Source organism: Aotus nancymaae, unplaced genomic scaffold, assembly GCF_030222135.1.
Source record: "Aotus nancymaae isolate 86718 unplaced genomic scaffold, 86718_ANA_hifiasm-v0.15.2.pri h1tg000016l, whole genome shotgun sequence".
NCBI classification, from domain to species: Eukaryota; Metazoa; Chordata; class Mammalia; order Primates; family Aotidae; genus Aotus; species Aotus nancymaae.
This window is the reverse complement of record NW_026988428.1, coordinates 79,673,125-79,696,104: the sequence shown is the minus strand read 5'-3', so window position 1 is coordinate 79,696,104 and position 22,980 is coordinate 79,673,125. Positions and strand designations below refer to the sequence as shown.

The 22,980-nt window shown below is 35.9% G+C and overlaps 2 protein-coding genes and 1 long non-coding RNA gene across 4 annotated transcripts in view; 1 reads left to right on the top strand and 2 right to left on the bottom strand.

The window, feature by feature from the left end:
• The window catches only part of DERA (deoxyribose-phosphate aldolase), a 464,384-nt gene that overhangs the window by 141,271 nt on the left and 300,133 nt on the right, over positions 1–22,980 (bottom strand). The gene's annotated exons all lie outside the window — the stretch shown is intronic.
• Positions 1–22,980, bottom strand: part of LOC105713831 (uncharacterized) — an 82,157-nt gene that overhangs the window by 25,066 nt on the left and 34,111 nt on the right. The window lies entirely within an intron of this gene.
• The window catches only part of SLC15A5 (solute carrier family 15 member 5), an 89,590-nt gene that overhangs the window by 51,064 nt on the left and 15,546 nt on the right, over positions 1–22,980 (top strand). The window contains exons 6-7 of the mRNA XM_012447612.2: positions 3,457–3,645; positions 10,629–10,760. Coding sequence (XP_012303035.2) covers positions 3,457–3,645; positions 10,629–10,760 — 321 coding nt within the window. The remainder of the gene's footprint in view (positions 1–3,456; positions 3,646–10,628; positions 10,761–22,980) is intronic.

The window sequence follows — 22,980 nt, the reverse complement described above, 5'->3', positions numbered from 1 at the left end:
TCTGAGTTCAAGTCCTGGATATCCTTGTTAATTTTCTGTCTTGATGATCTGTCTAATATTGACAGTGGAGTGTTAAAGTCTCCCACTATTATTATGTGGGAGTCTAAGTCTCTTTGTAGGTGGTTAAGAACTTGCTTTATGTATCTGGGTGCTCCTGTATTGGACACATATATATTTAGGATCATTAGCACTACTTGTTGCATTGATCCTTTTACCATTATGTAATGCCCTTCTTTGTCTCTTTTGCTCTTTGTTGGTTTGAAGTCTATTTTATCAGAGACTAGGATTGCAACCCCTGTTTTTTTTTTTTTTTTTTTTTGCTCTCCATTTGCTTGGTAAATCTTCCTCCATCCCTTTATTTTGAGTCTGTGTGTCCTTGCATATGAGATGGGTTTTCTGAATACAGCACACCAATGTTTCTTGACTTTTTATCTGGTTGCCAGTCTGTGTCTTTTGATTTAGCCTGTTTACATTTAAGGTTAATATTTTGTTATGTGTGAATTTGATTCTGCCATTTTGATACTAGCTGGTTGTTTTGTCCATTAGTTGACACAGTTTCTTCATTGTGTCGATGGTCTTTACCATTTGGAAAGTTTTTGCAGTGGCTGATATTGGTTGTTCCTTTCCATGTTTAGTGCTTCCTTCAGGAGCTCTTGTAAGGCAGGCCTGGTGGTGATAAAATCTCTCAGCAATTGCTTGTCCATAAAAGGTTTTATTTCTCCCTCACTTATAAACCTGAGTTTGGCTGGATATGAAATTCAAGGTTGAAAGTTCTTTTGTTTAAGTATGTTAAATATTGGCCTCCACTCTCTTCTGGCTTGTAGGATTTCTGCCGAGAGGTCTGCTGTGAGTCTGATAGGATTCCCTTTGTGGGTAACCTGACCTTTCTCTCTGGCTGCTCTTTGCATTTTTTTCCTTCGTTTCAACCCTGCTGAATCTGATGATTATAAGCCTTGGGGTTGCTCTTCTTAAGGAATATATTTGTGGTGTTCTCTGTATTTCCTGGGATTGAATGTTGGCCTGACTTGCTTGATTGGGGAAAATCTCCTGAATAATATCCTGAAGAATGTTTTCCAGTTTGGATTCATTCTCCCTATCACATTCAGGTACACCAATAAAACAGATGTGAAGGACCTCTTCAAGAACTACAAACCACTGCTCAAGGAAATAAGAGAGGACACAAACAGATGGAAAAACATTCCATGCTCATGGTTAGGAAGAATCAATATCATGGAAATGGCCATACTGCCCAAAGTGATTTATAGATTCAATGCTATCCCCATCAGGCTACCATTGACCTTCTTCACAGAACTGGGAAAAAACCACCTTAAACTTAAACTTCATATGGAACCAAAAAAGAGACCACATAGCCAAGACAATCCTAAGAAAAAAGAGCAAAGCTGGAGGCATCACACTACCTGACTTCAAACTATACTATAAGGCTACAGTAATCAAAACAGCATGGTACTGGTACCAAAATATAGATATAGACCAATGGAACAGAACAGAGGCCTCAGAAATAACGCCACACACCTACAACCATCTGATCTTTGACAAACCTGACAAAAAACAAGCAATGGGGAAAGGATTCCCTGTTTAATAAATGGTGTTGGGAAAACTGGCTAACCATGTGCAGAAAGCTGAAACTGGACCCATTCCTTACACCTTATACAAAAATTAACTCCAGATGGATTAAAGATTTAAACATAAGACCTAACACCATAAAAACCCTAGAAGAAAACCTAAGCAATATCATTCAGGACATAGGCATAGGCAAGGACTTCATGACTAAAATACAAAAAGCAATGGCAACAAAAGCCAAAATAGACAAATGGGATCTAATTAAACTTAAGAGCTTCTGTACAGCAAAAGAAACAATCATTAGAGTGAACTGGAAATCAACAGAATGGGAAAAAAGTTTTGCAAGCTACCCATCTGACAATGGGCTAATATCCAGAATTTACAAAGAACTAAAACAAAGTTACAAGAAAACAACAACCCACCCCATCAAAAAGTAGGCAAAGGATATGAACAGGCACTTTTTAAAAGAAGATGGTTATGCAGCCAACAAACATACGAAAAAATGCTCACCCCACCATTAGAGAAATGCGAATCAAAACCACATTGAGATACCATCTCACATCAGTTAGAATGGCAATCATTAAAAAATCTGGAGCCAACAGATGCTGGAGAAGATGTGCAGAAATCGGAACAGTTTTACACTGTTGGTGGGAGTGTAAATTAGTGCAACCATGGTGGAAGACAGTGTGGTGATTCCTCAAGGACCTAGAAATAGAAATTCCATTTGACCCAGGAATCCTGTTACTGGATATATACCTAAAGAACTATAAATCATTTTATTATAAAGACACATGCACATGTATGTTCACTGCAGCACTGTTTACAATAGCAAAGACTTGGAACTAACCCAAATGCCCATCAAGGATAGACTGGATAAAGAAAATGTGGCATATATACACCATGGAACACTATGCAGCCATAAAAAAGAATGAGTTCATGTCCTTTGTAGGGACATGGGTGAATCTGGAAACCATCATTCTCAGCAAACTGACACAAGAACAGAAAACCAAACACCACATGTTCTCACTCATAAGTGGGTGTTGAACAATGAGAACACATGGGACACATGAAGGGGAACATCACACACTGGGGTCTGTTGAGGGGTAGGGCGTTAGGGGAGCCATAGCAGGGGGTGGGAAGGTTGGGGAGAGATAATATTAGGAGAAATACCTAATGTAGGTGAAGGGGGGATGGAGGCAGCAAACCACCAAGTCATGTGTGTACCTATGTAACAATCCTGTAAGATCTGCACATGTACCCCAGAGCTTAAAGTAAAATAATAAAAAAAAGATTACTAAAAAAAAAAATGGTCATGTATAGACTTTTTTTCTTGTCATTATTCCCTAAACAATATGGTATAACAACTATTTACATATCATTTGCATTGTATTAGGGATTATAAGTAACCTAGACATGATTTAAAGAATAGAGGAGGAGGAGCATAGGTTATGTGCAAATAAATACTAAGCCTTTTTATATAAGGGACTTAAGCAGCAAGAATTTTGGTGTCTTTGGGATCTTGGAATCAACCCCCAGCAGCTATCAGTTGTCTTATTTAAATTATCACAAGCACCCTACAAAGTAAGCATCATTAACCCCACCTTAGAGCTGAGGAAAGTGATAATGAGTTTACATTACTGGCCTGGGGTCATATATGCAGGAAGTCAGGGAATAGGAAGTCAACTCAGCCCTTTCTGAGACCAGAGTCTAAGCACTGGATGGCCAGACAGCACAGTTAACTGGCGTCTGGATATTCCGAGGGCAAACAAATGATGAGGAAACATCTAATATCAATGCATAAGAAATGTTATGACCTATTACATAAATCTCTAGCTCTTCCTTTAACTTTTTTTTCTTCTGCATTATTTCCTTTAGTTGCTGGAAATCTTTTTGCTGCATTGTCTGTGATGATAGCTGGCTTCTTTGAAATACACAGAAAACACTTCCCTCCAGTGGAGCAACCCCTTTCAGGAAAACTTCTCACTGTTTCCTCCATGCCCTGTTTCTACCTGATTCTTCAGTATGTTTTACTTGGAGTGGCAGAAACGTTGGTAAACCCAGCCTGTGAGTAAACACTTTTTCAACTAATGTTAGAACATACTGAACCTTTACACAGAACACATCACCTCAACCAGAACAATTAAAATGGTAGGTGATCTATTCACCCCCTAGAGAGTTCCCACAATACTTCAAGCAAATTTATTTATTATTTTCATTTTTATAAACATTTCATTTCTCCTCAGTCCTCTACCACATACAGAACAATTATCAATTCCGCCTGGATGTAGATGGAACAAAAGATTTTTAACCTGGTTAAAGGCAATAACCATTTTGTCAGACATACCAAAGGAGGAAAACCTCTGCTAAAATTCAGAAGACAACTCCAGAACACTAAGATGAAAACTCTTCTCTTCTCCCTTTCCTCCTCTCACCTCCCTCCCTCTCACTCATAAACTCACACATACCCCTCCAAAAATGACATTTAATGTTTTTGAGAGTATATAAACATGCAAATGAAATGAAAATTTAAGCCAATTTTGCAGATAACTCAATGTCTTTAAATTAAATTACAGTAGATTAAATGTGATCACTAATGTTTCATAAGACAAGTTCAAAATAAGTTTATTAAATGTCAAGGGTTTCTGAATTATTTAGATTTCTTATATTAATTAAACTAGCCATTTTACAATTTATCACAATATTTCAGTGAGTTCTTGCAATACGGTAATGTGTGTGTACATATACTTATCAGTGTAATTGATTACAGCTTATGTTTCTATCTTCCTTAAATTTTCCTGTAGTAAGAGTCGTGATTGTAACGCAACCCCCCATTATACCTTACAGATAATATTTTTATAACTTCTAACTATCTTCCTGCCTCCAATCTCTCTCCCATTCTATCAACTGGCACATGGATTTTAGAGTAGTCGTCCTAAATAACAATTCTAACCATTCCATTTGTGTCTAAAATCTTCAATAAACCTATCATCTTCCAAGTTGTTTCCAAATTTTTTAAAGATAAATATTTAATAAATATGTATTTAAACACATACATACTTATGATACCAAAGCAATTCATTAAAAAATGAAAATAAAATTAAGTTTGAGTATAGCCATATATGTATATGTGTCTCAGACTTCTTTTATTATAATTTTAAATCATTTCTTTTCATATATTTTGCATACATAAATTACTTTATGAGACTGTATACTGGGGACCTCACTGTTTAACATTGCAAGGAAGACAAAAGAAGTGTAAAGCAATGCTACTACACAAATATTTGTGATCTCCTCTGATGTTATTCCCAAAAATGTGTTGGAAGTTAGTCAGCCAAAATTTTCTGGGCTGGTATAGAGTAAATAATGAGGAAAGGTAATGAGTGAATATGGGGAGGAAATTCCTAGCCAGCTTAGCAATAATGATTCAACATACGAAAGCCAGAGAGGTACATAAAACCAATGACTGTTAAAAAGGCAGATCATGTACTACACATCACTTAATCCACCCCTCCTTGCCATACTCATCAGGAGATCAGGTCTAACTGAGGTCCTAGCTAAGTCAAGTGACTCATCTGCCATCAGGGTCATGGACCAGGGACTGAAAGAATTTGGTTTGATTTCTAGCTTTTCCGTTACTACCTACCTAAACTTGGGAACTCATATAATCTCCAAGCCTCACTTTTCTGGTATTCAAAATAGAAATAATTTTATTCTTCCTTGTATCAGAGCACTGATAGGGTAAGAATCAACAGGAATGAGAGACTACTCCTTCAGAATCAAATGACCTAAAATATTAAAGGGTATTGTGAACTATAAAATCAAGTACTACCCTTCTGGGAGACAGTACAGCATAGAGGTTAGGCTTTATGGTCTTAAAGTCAGACAGACCTGAATTCAAACTCAGTTCTGCCACTGACTAACTCTGTGACCTTGGGAAAATTATTCTGCATTTCTGGGCTTTTCTCATCATCTATAAAACAGGGTGTTGTTCAAATGACTAAGTGGAAGATTTTATGTAAAGCAAAAACTGCAATGCCTAGTATATAGACAGCATTCAATAACTGGCAGTTACAATGTGTTGCTGTTATCATTACTAAAAGTAATGGCAAAAACCGCAATTACTTTTGCACCAACTAATATTATCATCTTTCACATGAATTAACAGTGCCAGACTCAGAACAGAAGCACAGGTGTCCTGCTCCCAGCTCTTTTTGCCATAAACAACCTGAACAGCCAGGAGACACGGCAGTGGAAGCAGAACTGTCTCTCACCAGAGTCATCCTACATCCGTCCCTTTCTTCTTACCTCTCCCCTCTAATCCAACAGCAAGTCCTAGTTTTTACTCTGAAATAGAACTTAAATTTGGCCACATCTCACTATCCCCTTTGTTCTCCTCCTGGCCTACAACAGCATCATCTCTAGCCCTGATTCCACCAGAGCCTCTGAACTGTTCTCCCTGCTTCCTCTCCTGCCCTATGAGTCTATTCTCTGTTCTTCTCAAAACATAAGTGCTATCATTCCCCTGCTTGAAATTCCACAGTAGGATTTTAGAGAAATTCCTCACCGTGGTGAACAAGGCTCAACATGATTTGGTCTCTGCGTGTTGTTCCACCTACATTTGGTTACATTCTGCCCCTTGACCACATCTCCGGAAATGTGTGTGTCTCTAAGATGCTAGACTTCTTTCTACCCCAAGGCCTTTGCACTTGCTTTTTTCCTTATTAAGAATTCCCTTTCCTCTGTTTTCAAATGAGTGGCTTCTTCTCATTATTGTGCCTTCTCAAAGGTCATCTCTTTGGAGGGGCTTCTTTGAGCATTCCATCACTTTCTATTTCATTACTCTGAATTTTTTTTTAATAGCACTTGTCAGAATCTGAAATTTATTTATATTTGTATTGCCTGACTCTCACTGTGAGAATACACACTCCTGACGTCAGTGTATGTTTTTCCTTCCTGAAAAGTACATGTGCAAAATAGGTGATCAATCAATATGTTTTGATTGAAGAAACAAACAAATGAAATCTATGGCTATTTTTATATGGTAAGATAAAAATATATTATTCAAACACTTGACAATGTCCTACATTGATGGCATTAAGCAAGGAAACACAATGAATTACTCCATAAATGACAGTGGACATAGTCTATCCTACTAAGACATGTCATACTTTGGAGATGAGCTAGAGAAAAAAGAGCAGTAGAAAACTTTTCAAATTATGTTTTCATTGTAGCAGTGTACACCTCAGTTGTCTCATACTCTATGTTTGTTTATTCAAAAAAGTACTGTGTGGGTATCTACAATGTGCCTACTACTGCTCTCGAGGCTTTAGACACATCAGTTAATAAAAATAAGACAAAAATTTCTGCCATTGTAGAGCTTATAGCATTTGTGTGGTTGAGTAGTAGAGAGTAAGCTGGGAAGACAGAAGGCTCTAGTCAGAGGAGGGTGCACAAAATTGTGATTATGGAGCGGGTGCAGTTATTGATCTAGGACATGGCTTTGCAGGCCAGTCTCTGTTACAATTACTCAACTATGTCATTGTGGTATGAAAGCAGCCATAGACAACATATAATAAATGAGTGTGACTGTATTCCAATAAAACTTTATTAAAATAGGTGGCAAGCTGAACATTACCTGGCCATAGTATTGGCCAACTGCTGGTCTGAGGTACAAGGCATAGGCCATGACCTTGTGTGTGAGTGGAGTGGAAGCTAAGGTAGATTGGAGATTAAGGACATTGGAGGTCAAGGAACTGGACAACCAAGATTGAAAGGATGGATGGTTGGAAGGATGATCTATATGTACAGCAAAATTGCCAAGCATTAAGGCAGGAGTAGTACCAGACGGTGTGACAATGAGAGAGGAACTGACAACTTTGAGAAATAGAGCAAGTTCAAAGCTGAAGCTTTTTTAGGGTGAAGGGGGAAATAATGGTCTAAAAATGGCAACAGGATAAGGTTCCATTTACTGGGACTATGGTACTTCACACGTTCAAAATAACTTCACCAAACACAATAAACACATTTTAACTGTTTAAGAACAACTAGAGTAAAAAAATTTCCAGCAATAAGTCCCCAGTACCAGGTGCCTTAAGAAGGTGGTTATGGCCCTATATTTTGTAGATTCTGCATATGCTGTGATGCGGCATCTTTGCAAGCACTTACCAGCTACTCTCTGGAGGCACATTTTTAGCACTCATTTGCAAGAAGACCAGCTTTTGCATACACATTGAATATTTTTTTATTGTGTCTTCTTAGTAAAATGGGAATTTTAGAATAATGACAGACTTGTTGATATTATCTACATCGTAATGGGCTAAAAGAAATATCTTGGAGCCTAAAAAATCAAATTGATGATCACTAAAGTTTCAAAAGATCAGAATACGCAACTAGATGCCTAAAAATGAAGATTTGAGAACTTGAGAAGCTAAGTCCTATAAAAGGGAACTGGAGGTTTTCAAAAACAACTAAAATGACACCAAAGAGAGATTAACCAGCAGGCAGAGAGCTGGCAAAGTGTGTTCATGAATTATATACCATACCAGAAGTTCTAGCAAGAGAAAGCATAGGATTAATAATTAACTAGCAGAGTAATAATGGGATTGTATGTTCTGCTTTTTCTCAGTGAAAGAAATCGGCCTACTTACTCTTTCTGTCCATTGCTAATTTCCTTGTATTTAAGGAGAGGAAAGTTTATAAGCCAAATCCTTTTTATAACTGTGAATCATTTCTTCCCAAAGCCTATCCAGGCTTCCTCTCATACTCCCATTTGGACCTTTCTGAAAATACTCCAAGGCTCCTGCTGGTGATTGGTACTACACAAAAGAGCTGTGTTACCTTGCCACCAGTATTTGAAGCCCTTCTCCACAGTATTTTATCTATCACCATTATTATTTGCATCTCCAATCAGCATTTGTGGGAAAAGTGCACATTTAGCACTGCCCTTTATATTAAATAATGTACTGTTTCTGCTCCAGAGTTTAAAGTCCAGGAAAGATAAACTGATGCCTTTTCCCGCCTCTCAGTTCCAGTGCTCAGCACTTTCCTGAAGCACAAAGAGGGACTCCTTTAAATGTTTATGGGATAAATAAGTCAAAACATGTGGAGGACACACCAAAAGTAAAACAGAAATGTTAGGTTAATGAAGGAACGAGCATGAATGCATTTACATCATGTGTTAGTAAGTTCATGGAAAAGTTCTGGTAAATGCAGAGTTTTGCTGCAGCAAGGTATTAAAAAAAACAAACGGGGTAAATATTCCTGAGAGGAGCAGGAGGAGATAATAAGGTCTCTTACTTCTCATAGTAAAGGACACTAAAGGGTTAGGGTTTACAGTACAGTCATGCACCACATAACAACATTTGGTCAATGATGGATCACATGGTGGTTTCATAAGATCATAATATTATATTTTCATAAGAATACAATATCTTTAACCATATTATTTTTGTGTTTAGATATGTTCAGAATCACAAATACTTACCACTGTGCTCCAGTTGCCAGCCGTATTCTGTACAGTCACACGCTGTACAGATTTGCTGCCTAGGAGGGTGAGAGGCTACCCATATAGCCTAGGTGTGTAGTAGGCTAGACCATCTAGGCTTGTGTAAGTACACTCTATGATGTTTGCACTATGATGAAATCGCCTAATGACACATTTCTCAGGATGTATCTCCATCACTAAGCCATGCGTGACTGTACATCTGTTTTCTATTATCACTTTTCTTTTTAAAATGAGCTTTAATATTTATTTATGATTTCATTGTAGAAAAGATTTGCAAAGCACAAAAGAGTAAGAGGAATATTAGAAATCCAGTAATTCACCCACTCAAAGCTAAGACTGTTAATATTATTTAGCGTATTTCCTTACAACTTTTTGTCACACATATAGAAAAGAGATCAGTATAATAAAATCCCCTGTATCCATCTTCTAGCATCAATAATTTTCAACTCACAGCCAAAACTTGTTTCATCTCTACCCTCATTCACATCTATTTTTCCCTCCTTTGTTGTATAATTTTGAAGCAATCCCAAATATCATATTAAAATAAACATAAAATATTTTAACACATAGCCCTAAGATCATAGTGCATTTTATTATGTTTATATAACATGTACAAAATCTCATATACTTATTTTCATCTATTTCTGATTTCAAAAAAAAGTTGTTTTTAATAGAAATTTTAAAAAAATTATCTTTGTGGTTTTTTTTTTAACCTCTTGGCACCATCATTACTTCCCAAAAATGACATGGAAGGAAATGATAACCATTTTGGAGACTCAATAATTAAGCTATTGTCTCTGTCTGAGTACCTCTCCTGAAATGAGATAATATATATTAAGGGCTTTGTACAGTGCCTGCACGAGTAGGAGCTACTCAGTTTGATAAGATTAATATTGTCAAAAATGCCTAACCCTTATTCAGGACCTACAAGTCAGCATTATACTAAGCACTTTACATGTAGTACTGCAGGTAAGTGTCCCAACACCTCCACGAGTGAAGAATGATATTATTCCCATTTCACAGAGTAGGACATTGAGGCTTGAAAAGTTTAAGTCAGTTATAGTAGATAACTGACATGATATTTTGACACTATCTTGTCTAACTCCAGAGCCCGTGCTCTTAACCTTGATGCAAATTTTATATAATACAAGTTTTCTATAAGGAACCTAATGAATTACACAGAATCACAGAATTAATAGATTGTCATGATGTGTCTAATACAGGCCATCCCTCAATCCAAAATCTATCAGAAATATTCAATTTGGAGTGAAATTAGGGTGAATATATCAGGGGACTCAACTACGAAGTAATCAAATTCTCCTTGTAGCTGGGTCAAGGTATATTTTGTCGTATTTTATTCCTTGAAGACATCCGTAAATCGTATCACAGTATAGCTTACTATAGTAACCTTAACAAAGTCCAACCCAAATTTTGACTGTGTCAGTAAATTTTCTTTGATATATAATCAACATCAATTTGAACAGTATCTATGAAAGTGTTTTCGGGAGAATATTCTAAATTCTGACCTCTCTTTCTCTCTCAGTCTCTGTAATATCATACAGATTTGTTTCAAGCACCGTCAGAGGAACCTCCATGAATATTCTGACGCTGTTCAATGGATTTGGCTGTTTCACAGGGGCACTGCTGGTGGAGTTAGTATATCTCATCTCAGAAGGTAAAAACAGGTGCATGGCATGCTTATATACATTGATTTGATGACTAGGGAACGGGGAGACCAACTCTTAAGAAAGGGGCTTTGCCAGTGCGGTCTTCTTTTTTTAATTGATCCACTTTTGCAATTAAGATAGAATTAAGATAGGAAATACACTCTTGCTGTATTCATTAATTTCTGGGAATCGTTTTTCTTTTGATAGGAGGAGGTAATTACAGAATGTCACTTCTCATGAGACACTGTCTGCTGTCCTTAGTGTATTTTAAAACAAACTGGTCATTATATTCTTATTAGATCTTTCATTGAGGCCATATTTAATAATGCCTCACAGCTGTCATAGACAGGCCTCAGAAAAAGTAAGACCTGAGTAAATACAAGGCAAAGGGTACCTAAATGATCTTTTTTTTTCTCATGATTTGCCACAGTTTTTATCTATGCAAACAAAGAGAAAGTGTGAGTTGAATAATAAATGATATTTGAAAATTTTCCCAATAGAGATTTTGGTCAGAAAAAACAACTAATCTGAAAAATTCAAATATTTGAAATACTGAAGTACCTACTAAAGCAAGTATTAGACTAAAGCAAATACTAAAGAACTGTTTTTTGGTTGCATGTTTTGATAAAAACAACGACCAGACAGGATGACAATAATGATTAGCCATCACAGTGAAATGACTTTGTCTGTATTTTAAATCTGGACTTTGGAAATTTTGTTCTAAATGCCAATATAGCTTTAATTTAATTTTAATTTACTTTTGCTTATTTAATGGAAATAATCACAAGTGTATTCTCTACTTTCAAAAACACGTATAGTTGTGCATTAAAATGATGTAAGGATAGTGTTAGTTTCTGTTATCTTGTAACAAACAAATTTAATTTACCTGCTTTCAAACTATGGAAAAAATCAACTTCTATGAAGGAGACACTCCTTTTAACACTAAATGTCCATTTAAAAAATATTTATCAAGGACCCACTCTGTTCCAAGCACCATACTGGGTACTGGTGATACCACGGTAAGCAAAATAAGCACTTGCAAGCCCTCAGGAAATTTCCAGGGGTACAAGGAAGCAATGAAATTTAAAGTGAAAAAGCCAATGGTAGATGTAGTAGCAAAGTTCTTGGGAAGAAACCTATTAATCCTTGATTGATGACTGACAAGATCAAACTCTACCCTTTTCTTAGTTATCTGAGAAAAATAAGGTAAAGTGTGTGTTGAATATTTACTGTGTACTAGGCCGTGTGCTACGTGGAATTGTGTGAGATATGGGACAGTTCTCAAAGAAATCAAATTCAAACTGCCATATTAACTGTGTGAACTGTGGCAAGTTGCTGACTTCTCTAGTGCTCAGATTCTTTGTACATAAACTAGATACAAAGCACTGGCATTAAGATTTTGTAAGATAACCTTGAAAAGTCTTACCTATATTCACACCTGAAACATTTTCAGTGTTAAACATGTTTCCTTTCTTTACATTGCTCAGCAAAGATATGCCCAAAAATTTGCTAAAACAATTTCTAGAATCAATCACATTTGACATATACATGAAGACCTGCAAAGTCAAATATTACTACCAGTTTATCTTTTATACCAATGTAAATTTTTCATAAGCATGCTTAAGCAACTTACCCAGAGTTAGACCAAACAGCCTAGGTTAAGTTCTCCCCAAGACTATCCTCACTTTAGATACTAGCCACAAGTTTGGAAGTTCCTAGGGCTGTCATCACCTCTGACAAGCTGCCTATAAATGTCGGGCCCCACAGACTCCCTCAGGTATGATAATTTGCTAGAATAATTCACAGAACTTAGAAAAGTACAATACTTATGATTACAGCTTATTATAGCAAAACAGTACAAATCAGAATGAGCTAAAGGGAGAGGCACACGGAGCAAAATCTGGGAGGTTTCTGAAAGTGGAGCTGCTTTCATCCTCAGGGATGCACTACCCATTGGACACATCAACGTGTGATGATATAAGAATAATGCCAACCAGGAGAGCTCACCTGAGCTTCATGCCCAACGTTTCTATTGAGACTTGATCACATAGGCACTATTGATTGAATCATTGTGAGCACAATCACCATCCTCCTTCTGCTCCACAGAAGTTAGGCTGGTATATGTGGCTCAAAGCTCAAAGTCTGATCATGTGGTTGGTCTTCCTGGCTGGCCACTCTTCATTCTGAGTCATCTCATTATCATAAATTATCTGTGGGCCCTCTCCATTCTGAGTTGCCTCATTAGCATAAACTATCAGATGGGAACTGAGGGTCCCACCGTAAATAACAGACATTCTAACCACTCAAGAAATTGAAAGGATTTAGACTGCCTCCACAAATCAGTCCAGGCAAAATTTTTAATCACACAACTACTCTTACAAAAACATTTCACTGAAAATCTAAATTTTTATTGAAAATCTGTTTAGTATGGTAGGAGCTTTTATTCATTATTGTAATTATTATGGCAACTTTATATTGTTATTCTTATTTTTTAAATGTAACAATTAAGGCAGAAAAAAATGCAGTCAAGTTCTCTAGTCATCACAACTGGTAGCTGACAGAAATTTAATCCTCTTAGCATTCTGAAACCAATTCCAACATTGATTTCAATACACCAAGCAACTTGTAGAAATCCCCAGATGTAAGGGTTTTTAAGGACATTTGTTACTTTTGCAATATAAACTCCTTTGATGGAGGTCTGTATAATATCAATAATATTCTAGACATAGAACAAAGATGGAGAAAAAAAGGTTTATGTAATTTTGGCACAATTTGGTGCCCATGAAAGGAAATTTATCAAGGACATATGGTGAGGGCATCCTAGCAAGATGGGTTGTGGGGTAGGGCACTTTCTCAACTGTGCTCAGGAGAACACCATTTAAATTACCACTAATCAATTTAAGCTACTTCTTCTTTTAAGTGTATTCTTTCCAGTTTATAATAATAGTGTGCTATGTCAAATTATATCCCAGTAAATTAGAATCATATAGTTGAATTTACCTTAGATCTCAACTAGTCTAACACTGTACCAAAAATAGAAGACGTAGTAACAGAATCTAGTAGATTCTCTACTTTGAGACAAAACCCGAGTGTACCCATCTATTGATTACCATGTTCTACAGAGTAAGTCTGATTTTCCATTCACATAGCAGGTCTTCAAACATTTGATACATACTAGGAGAAATAATATGGCATAGTGGTTAAGAGAATAGATTCTGGAGTCAGACCACCTGAATCTGAATCCAGGTACTCTAGCTATGTATTCTCAGTTTCTATTTCAGTAATGATAATAAATAATTTATGTTGTTCTGAAGATTAAGTAATTAATATGCATAGTTAGTGTTCAATACAGATTGCAATCATGATCCCTTCTATTTTACACACAAACCACCCGTCTTTTCATATTGCAGGATTCCTTGATTTTTTACTATCAAGGCCCCTCCATCTATTAAACATACAACAACTTGTCAGATCTTTCTTAAAATATGGCTTCCAAAATTGAACATAATATGGGTACAACCAGGGTACAAGATGGGTACGACCAGGATAAGTATGTTACTTTATCAACCTAGACTCTCTCTCCCTCTGAATGCCAACAGAGATTTTGTTGATCTTTTCATAGTTCCGTCCTGCTTATGGTCAATCAAAACGTGAAACTTTTTTTTAATTTTCAGGAGTTGCTTTCAGTTCGGTTCTATTCATCACAGTTCTTTTTTTCTAATTAAATGCAGCACTTTATTTTTATCTTTAATAAATGTCAACCCATCATCCTAAGTAATAGACATTTATGAAAATTGATTCTGTGTCAGCTAGGGAATTACTAATCATTACTTCTTTGCTTGCTTTGTGTCATCTGCAAATTTGGTAAGCAAGTTCCTAGACTTCTTCCAGGTAATTGTTAAAATTTTGGAATTGAACAGGACCAAAAAAAAAGTCTTACAGAAAATCCTAGACCTCATTGCAAGTTAATGACAATCCATTAATCCTCTCCTTTTGGATATAATCAGTTTCCAATTCACCTAATTACTATCATTCAGCCCACATACTTCTCCATCATTCACTAAATGACATCACAGGAGACTTTTCATATGTTTTTCTGGAAAGAGGATAAGTCAGTCTTTGTGACAGTCCCTTTAGCCATCAGAATAGTATTCCTCAGTGAAAGAAATGAGGTTCATTTAGATGATTTGGCTATAGTAATCCTATACTGGTGTAATAAATAAAGGCCCTAAAAGAGAGTGACCATAGCATGGTTTTGGGTAGGTCAGTATCTCTCTAAAACTGTTTTTTCTTAATTAAAAAAAGGAAATCGCACTTCACTTTTCTCAGAGAGGATGAGAGAATAAAATTAAATATTTGAAAATTTCTATGCCTGAGATTATTTTTAAATATAAAATTGTCATACATTATAATTGTCCACTTGGCTAAAAACAAGATCAGTCTACTCAAACAATCAGACCAATTTTTTTGGCAGAAGTGGCTGTAATGAAACAAACACTCTAATTATATATTTAGGCACCCTACATCCTTCAGCATTTCATTTAGTATATAGGATATTTTCAACCTTTAAGGATTCATGTCAGCTGAGCATGTGTGCATGTGAGTATGTGAGAGTGTTAGTATATGATTGGAAAAGAAGATCAGCTATCACAGTCTTCCAGTCTCCAAGCTGCATTAGTCATTTTTAGCACCATGATGGAGAATGGTGTGAATGCGGTAAATTCAAAAGATTTCTCAAAACTTGACTGTGCAGACAGATAACTGTTAGAGTGACATTTTCAGTACAAGTGAGAAAACTGATCCTTCTGGGATCTCTAACTCTGAGTGCTTTAAAGGAGAAGATACAAGACTAAACCCATCCTCCTACACTAATCATTTCAGGAATAGTTTATCTAAAAGTAGCAATGCTAATATAAGGGAATGAGGAAGTCAGTCAAACTGCTTATTTCGACTGTATCCCATTAGCAGCAAGATCAATTTTCTCACACTCATAAATTCGAACTTACCTTTTCACAAAAATAACAACACAGAATTCAGAAAAAAATGACATCTTAATTATGGACATGCAGGTGACTGAAGGATCCAAAGCAAAATGTTTAAGAGAAAAAAGGGATAATTGGGCAGAATCAAGAGGTCAAGTGGTAAATCTCCTTGTCCCTACAAGTTCTTTCTCCTCAAACTTCAGGAAAGGGGCAAAGAATGTATCTGTTTAATTTTCATCAGGATTATTTTAATTAAAAATGAGATCTCCTAAAAGACTCATTTAAATATCTATGATTATTGAGGCCACTGACAGTTATGTCAGCATGAATCACTGAGTTGCTTTTGAAACAGGAATTTGCAGTTGCAGTAAATTTGAAAGAAGAAAATATTCATGAATCTGGAAAAGTATTCCAACTGCATTTCATGGGTTCATGCCTACTATCTAAGAGATATGCTCCTTCAAAATCAGATCTATGCCTCAGGTCCAACTTCATATGAGATTATAGATTTTTAGATCCAGAAGAAAAACAAGTGACCTACTGCCATAATTCACCCTTAGCCAGGCCCATATTCTCCTAGTCAAATTGTTTAGTGCCAGTGACCTGAGGCTAAGTCAGCAGGGCCCCAGCAACTTTCATAAGCAAACCCTGTTCGTGGTCCTCAGTCAGAATTAGGTGCAAAGCCCCTCTCATACAATGGTTTTATGCATTTCAGATACAATTTATTCTATATCCTTAACCTTTTACTCCACAGAAACCCCCGATGCTGCACAGAGGACTTTGAGTTTATAACAGCATCAGGAAAGAGCCAGATTTAGACTGTGGAAAGCAACTGTCCATTACTGTTGGCTCATGAGAGGTAGAAAAGGCAGACATTTGAGTCAGATGAACTTGAATTCAAACTCAAGTCAGCTCCTAATGAGCTCCTAGATCTGAGCTCATTTACTTAACCATACTGAGTCCCAGTTTTTCCTTCTCTAAAATGGAGTCTGTTTCTCTTTCTAGTCTTCACTAGTAACTTATCTTTCAAGCTTTTCACAAGGACCAGAAGAAATAGATAAAAACCACCAACTAAATGTAGGTGGATGAAAATATGATTTCTTATAAGAAATAACGATATCTTAATTTAAGTGGGACCTCAACATCTTCCAAGTGGACTAAATATATTATAGAATGATGTTTTGGTATGGAATTTAATTCTTCAGAAAAGAATAGATTCCATATTTGCAGAGTTCAGTTGTCCTGTTCAACTCCAGTTCCAGGTGGAGATTGGGAGGAGATGAAATTACAAAGTGCTCTGAGATTTTTCTTGGCCTCATGGACCCACGTAATTAATGGAGCCTCCTATGCATGACAAACTTTTAAGTTTAGGTAGAGTTAGAGACACATGCACATGCACACTAGGAGTACCTGGAAATGGTCTTGAAGCTGAAACTAGAAAGATGGTACAATTTAGCTTAGTAAGCATAGGAATGAAGTATTTCTGGTAGAGACCACATATATCAAGGCCCATAAATAGAGAATTGATAGGTGCATAAGAGGAACCCAGAGAAAGCCAGTAAGCTGCAAATATGCAAAAAAAAAAAAAAATGAAGAAATGGCATGAAGTAATGTTGGAGAGTTAGACAGGGGCACAAAATCACGTGGGACCTTTGGCTACAGGGATTTTATTTTTACTTGAATGTTATAAGAATGATAACATCCCAAACACCAATGATCTATTGGTGTCTTAGGAAGATCATTATGGATGCAGTATGATTTTGAGGGAAGAAAGAATAATTTGGGAGAAACAAGAAGGTATAATTGAAGTAATCCAGGTAAGTCTGGAATAGTAATGAACTAGAGAGGAAGCAGGCAGATGGAGCTAAGTGAATGGATATAAGCTATATTTTAGATGTAGAATCAGTGTCTTAGCGATGGTTTTGAGAAAGGAGACGTTATGGGGCAAGAGAGAGAAGGTAGTGTCAGGAAAGCATCCCAGATTCTGCCAGGAGCTACTGAGTGGGCAAAAAATCCATTTACTAAATTGAAAAGACTGGAAAAAGAATAAACTTGAAAATTTGACATCCATTTGCTTTTTAACACATTGTTTGATATACTTGGAGGCATCCAAATAGAAATATCTGGAGGCCAGGGAAAAAAAGGTATTTGTTAGATATATAACTGTGAAACTCTGTGGCACAAAAATAACATTTGAAACCATGGAAGTGAATGAAATTACCTAGTGTGAGTATTAAGAATGAAGAGGAAAAAGGAGCCCCAACATTAGAGGTTGAATGGAAAAGAAGTAGTTGGCCACAGAAAATACATAGCAGCCAGAGAGCTAGGAGGAGGGAATTATATATGTACATATACACACATGTATTTCTGAGAGACATTTGAGTGTATAATTCTGATAAGAATGCCTGGGGTAAATGGAGAAGTTAAAAATGGAAGAGAAAGAAGAGAGAATTGATGGAGCTAATGCCCTGAGGAAAGGAATGGTGGACTCGGTCAGGGACAACACAGAGAACTTGGCTTCTTTTCGGAAGGTGGATACTTCTTTCCTGCACTGAAACAGAAGAGAGACGATAGGCACAGGTGCACGCAGATGTATGGTTCTGATACCGGAAATATCCTGGAGCCTTCCTTTGGCACCCCCCCATTTTTTAAATGAGGTATGCAGCAAGCCATGTGTGAGAGCAAAGAGAATAGGATGAGAATGGGGAGTAGGAAGAGCAAGGATTATAAAATTATTATGAAGATAAAAAATGATTTAGAAGATAAGTGTTAACATCGCTGGTGGTGGTCAGGCATGGTGGCTCACGCCTGTAATCCCAGCACTTTGAGAGGCTGAGGCAGGCGGATCACCTGAGGTCAGGAGTTTGACACCAGCCTGGCCAACATGGTGGAATACCTCTCTACTAAAAATACAAAAATTAGCCAGGCATGGTGGTGTGCACCTGTAATACCTGGTACTCGAGAAGATGAGACTGGAGAATTGCTTGAACCCAGGAGACAGAGGTTGCAGTGAGCCGAGATCATGCCATTGCACTCCAGCCTGGGCAACAAGAGTGAGACTGTCTCAAAAAAAAAGAAAAAAAAAAAAAGATTGCTGGTTGTTGAAGGCCCAGTTGATGTTGGTGATCATGAAGAGCTGATCCAAACTAACTAAAGCATGAATTTGCCCAGTGATATTCAGAAGCTCAATGCAGGTGTAAATATGTGTGATAGATTTTTAAATAGTCTAAAGAGCACAAGACACAGGATGAAAGGCACAGAGTCTACTCTTAAAGTAATTTGGGGTAAAAGTCTAGTTTCCTCCAAATATGCAAAATATAAGAAAGGCTTTCTTCTAAAATTAAGAAATTAATATATCTACACTATTAGCTTATACAAATAAGCAGGTTCTGGGCAAAAATCGGTGTTGTTATATCCATGAAATTATTTAAATTTGATATTTTACTATTTTAAATAACCCCACTTACAGATTGATCTATTAATTCAGTCACAAATACATATTGGGTTCCTACTATGTGCAAGCACTGGCTAGATACTGAATTAATAATACCAAGTCTGATGTTTAATTAACAAGAAGAACTTATAGAAATATTTGGCACTCAAATTAATATCAGATATATTCATTTGATTAATGCTATTACAATTACAGTTCATAGCTAATGACATTCTCGCGCTATTATCACAAAGCATTACCTCTCTTCTAAAACTCATTTCCATGATAATTCATTGAAATCATCATGAGAACACACTATCTTGATGGGTTTTTACCTCCCAATGCTCTTCAAGAGGATGAACTCATCCTTCTAAGAAAGCTGGTTATGCCAAATATCACCCATGCCAGTTCTTTCACAGTTCAAGTGAACAATGCCTAGCAATTTCTCTATAATTTTGAAAGACACAGTGTTCCTTCCTGGAAACAGCAACCTGACTTCATTTTTATCCACAATTCCCAAGATCTAGAAATGCAAATTAAAGTCGTGAGGCAGGCATTATTATCTAAAGCAAAGTATTGAGCATGTGCAGCTCTCAGGCCCAATCTCAGCTCATCCATTCATTCAACAAATATGTATTCTGTCCCTTTTCCATGACTTTAGGCAAACAGTTAGCTGCTCTGTGCCTTAGGTTCCTTGTTTGTAAATTGGGGGTAATAATAATTTGAGTCATTATTAGATAAATATGAAAAATTGGTAGAAAAGTCAAAGTTAGAATACAGTTGGTAGGTATTATTTCCTTCAGGTATCATGAAAATTAATGTGTTTTAAAAATTAACTCAGGTAGGAGAGCTATGAATCTCAAATGAAGCATTTAAATCAGGTTACTGAAAGAAGGAAGGGAAGAAATTAACATTTATTAAGTGTCAGTTATATGCAGACCTTGCTATATGCATTTCACAAAGATATTATTTCATTAAATCTTCACAACAATTCTTTGGAGGTAGATATTTGTAGCTCCATCATATATAAGAGGAAAATGAGCTCAGAAAGTTGCATAAATTGTCCAAATCACATAGCAGTGGTGGATTCCTGATTCCAAAGCTCTTGTTACATCCACCCTGGAGACAGACTGTTACATCTTTTTAATTGCACCCTTTTTCACTCCCAAGCAAAAAGCACATAGTGAAGTAGAAGGCTGCCTCAAATAAAGCAGAGTATAAAATCCATTTCAGTTTTGTCTCAACAATTTTGGACTTTTGCTAAAACACCAGCACTACAGAATAACAAAAAAATCTAATGAAGTCTGAGGGAAATAATTGCTTACTGACTCCAACTATCTTTTGAAGAGATTCCAAAAGGCACATTTTAAGATTTTCATAGTTCCATTACATTCAAAATGAAACAGTAGTTTGTAAAAAGGGAAAATATTGCATCTTTCTCCAAAGAGAGATAACAGAAATCTGCCTTGAATCAAAAGCAATGTGCTATAGCACTTAATACCACGTATACTTGAAGTATCTGGTAAAGCCGTGATTTCAGTAGGATATGGAGTGACATATCGCTGAAGTGAGTGAATCTTAGGGTGCAGAACTGATTCATTTCTGTCATTTGGGGTATTGTAATTTCTAGAATAAGAGCTTAGGACAGTTTTATAAATAGCAAATAACTTCCAAGCCACACTATCAAGGCTGCTAATAACAAGCCTACTCTTCAGAACTTCAACTGCTGAAGAGTCCGTGGTGGTAGAAAACCACCCCTTTCTGTTGTTTTATAATTAACCAGAAATGATTTTTGCAAGTTGAATTTTTCCAGTATGTTTGAGAAATTGGTGTTAAAACACTATTTTTTTCTTTTTTGCTGTAAAGGTAATATATAATCAAATAAATCCAAACGATAAAGGAGAAAAAAAAAGACTTTGAAACTATGATGGCCATACTGCTATTTGAGTAAATTTTCTTCCAATATTTTTCTATTTGTGCCTATGTGTATATGTGTAGGTACTAAATTTATATGTGCATACATAGATTTTAAACAAAATTAGAGTTTGAATAGAACCTGCTGAATGCTCAACCAATACATTTGTATAAAGTCCCTACTTTCTTCCTTCAAATAATATTGTGAGCATATGTCTTGTCATTTGGAGTTTTTTAAAAACCTCACTTATGGTATTATATATTTCATTGCATATGCACATACACACATATATGTGTATTATATATGTATATTATATGTGTGTGTGTGTGTGTGTATACCTTTCCCTCCTTAAGGAATATTTACGTTGTTTCTAATTTTTCTTGCTATAAATATTACTAAGGTGAGCGTTCTTTTCTATAATCATTAAGTACATAACTTATTTCCTCCTTAGACTAGAATCCTGGAAATGGGATTATTCTTTCAATGAGGATAAATATTTTAAAGACCATTGAGAATTAAAACAAAATTGATTTCTAAAAGACTGCATCAATTATATGGCCATTGTGAAATGACAATACTTGCCTCAAGATATTAATTTCGGCCCTAAGCATAATATTTTGATCTTTGTCTATCTGATTGGAAAATATTATATTCCATTGCTAGTTTAATTTATATTTTTTAGAGTATAAAATTGAAATATTTATAGAACATTTTTCTCTTTTCTCTTTTATGATGTGCTTAGTCATATTCTTGGCCTATTTTCTTTTGGTCTTTTTTTTGTCAGTTTATATATGCTCATTATACTTCAAGAACATTATGATTTGTGTCATAGCTATTGCTAGTATTTTCCCAGTTTTAACTCAAAATTTTATTTCATAGATAAATTTATTTTATACAAGTTTTGCTGCTATGTGTAATCAAATCTGAAGATTAATTTCATTGCATTAATCTCTGGTTGTAGAATTTTAATGGTTTCACATTTTGGACTAATTTTATTATTCATGTGGATTTCATTTTGGTTCTATTAAAGGAAATACTTAGTTGCTTCAAATAAGCAACATTCACAAGAGAATTTAATATACGTTGTGAAAAGTTGGTTAAACTTTAAATATTTCACAATCATATGGTAAGTGAAATGAAACTAATCAGTTTTACATATTTTAACATATTCTTAGGTGGTCTTGGGACTGTTTCAGGGCTTTCTGTCTTTTTCCTTTCAGCTGCCTCTTTATTTTAGCTTATTATCACTCTCCTTTTAATTATTATAAAAATTTTATGATATATAGTTTATATCACCTATTACTAATCATACTTTTCTTTCTGGTTATTCTTTACTTATGAATACCATATTCTCCATGGCTTATACTTCTAGATGAATTTCACATTTTTATTATTTTTTCTCCTGTCTTTTTTTGTTTGAGACAGTGTCTCATTCTATTGCCTAGGTTGGAGTGCTGCAACTTCTGCCTTCCCGGTTTAAGCAATTCTTGTGCCTCGGTCTCCAACTAGCTGGGATTACAGGCATCTGCCACCACGCCAGGCTCATTTTTGTATTTTTAGTAGAGACAGGATTTCACCATGCCAGCCAGGCTGGTCTCAAACTCCTGACCTCAAGTGATAAGCCTGCCTCAGCCTCCCAAAGTGCTGGGATTACAGGCATGAGCCACTGCATCCAGTCCCCCAATCCTATTTTTATTTTAATAAAATGAGTAAAACTTGTACGTTAATTTTAGAAAAACTGAAGTTTTTACAATAGATAGTGCTCCATGCAAGTATATAACATACTTCTAAAATTTAATATTTCAAAATTGAGTTCAATAAGTTTATTTCTTCATATATATCCTGAACATTTCTTGTTGAAATTATCATAGACATTTTATACATTTTTCCTTTTTGCT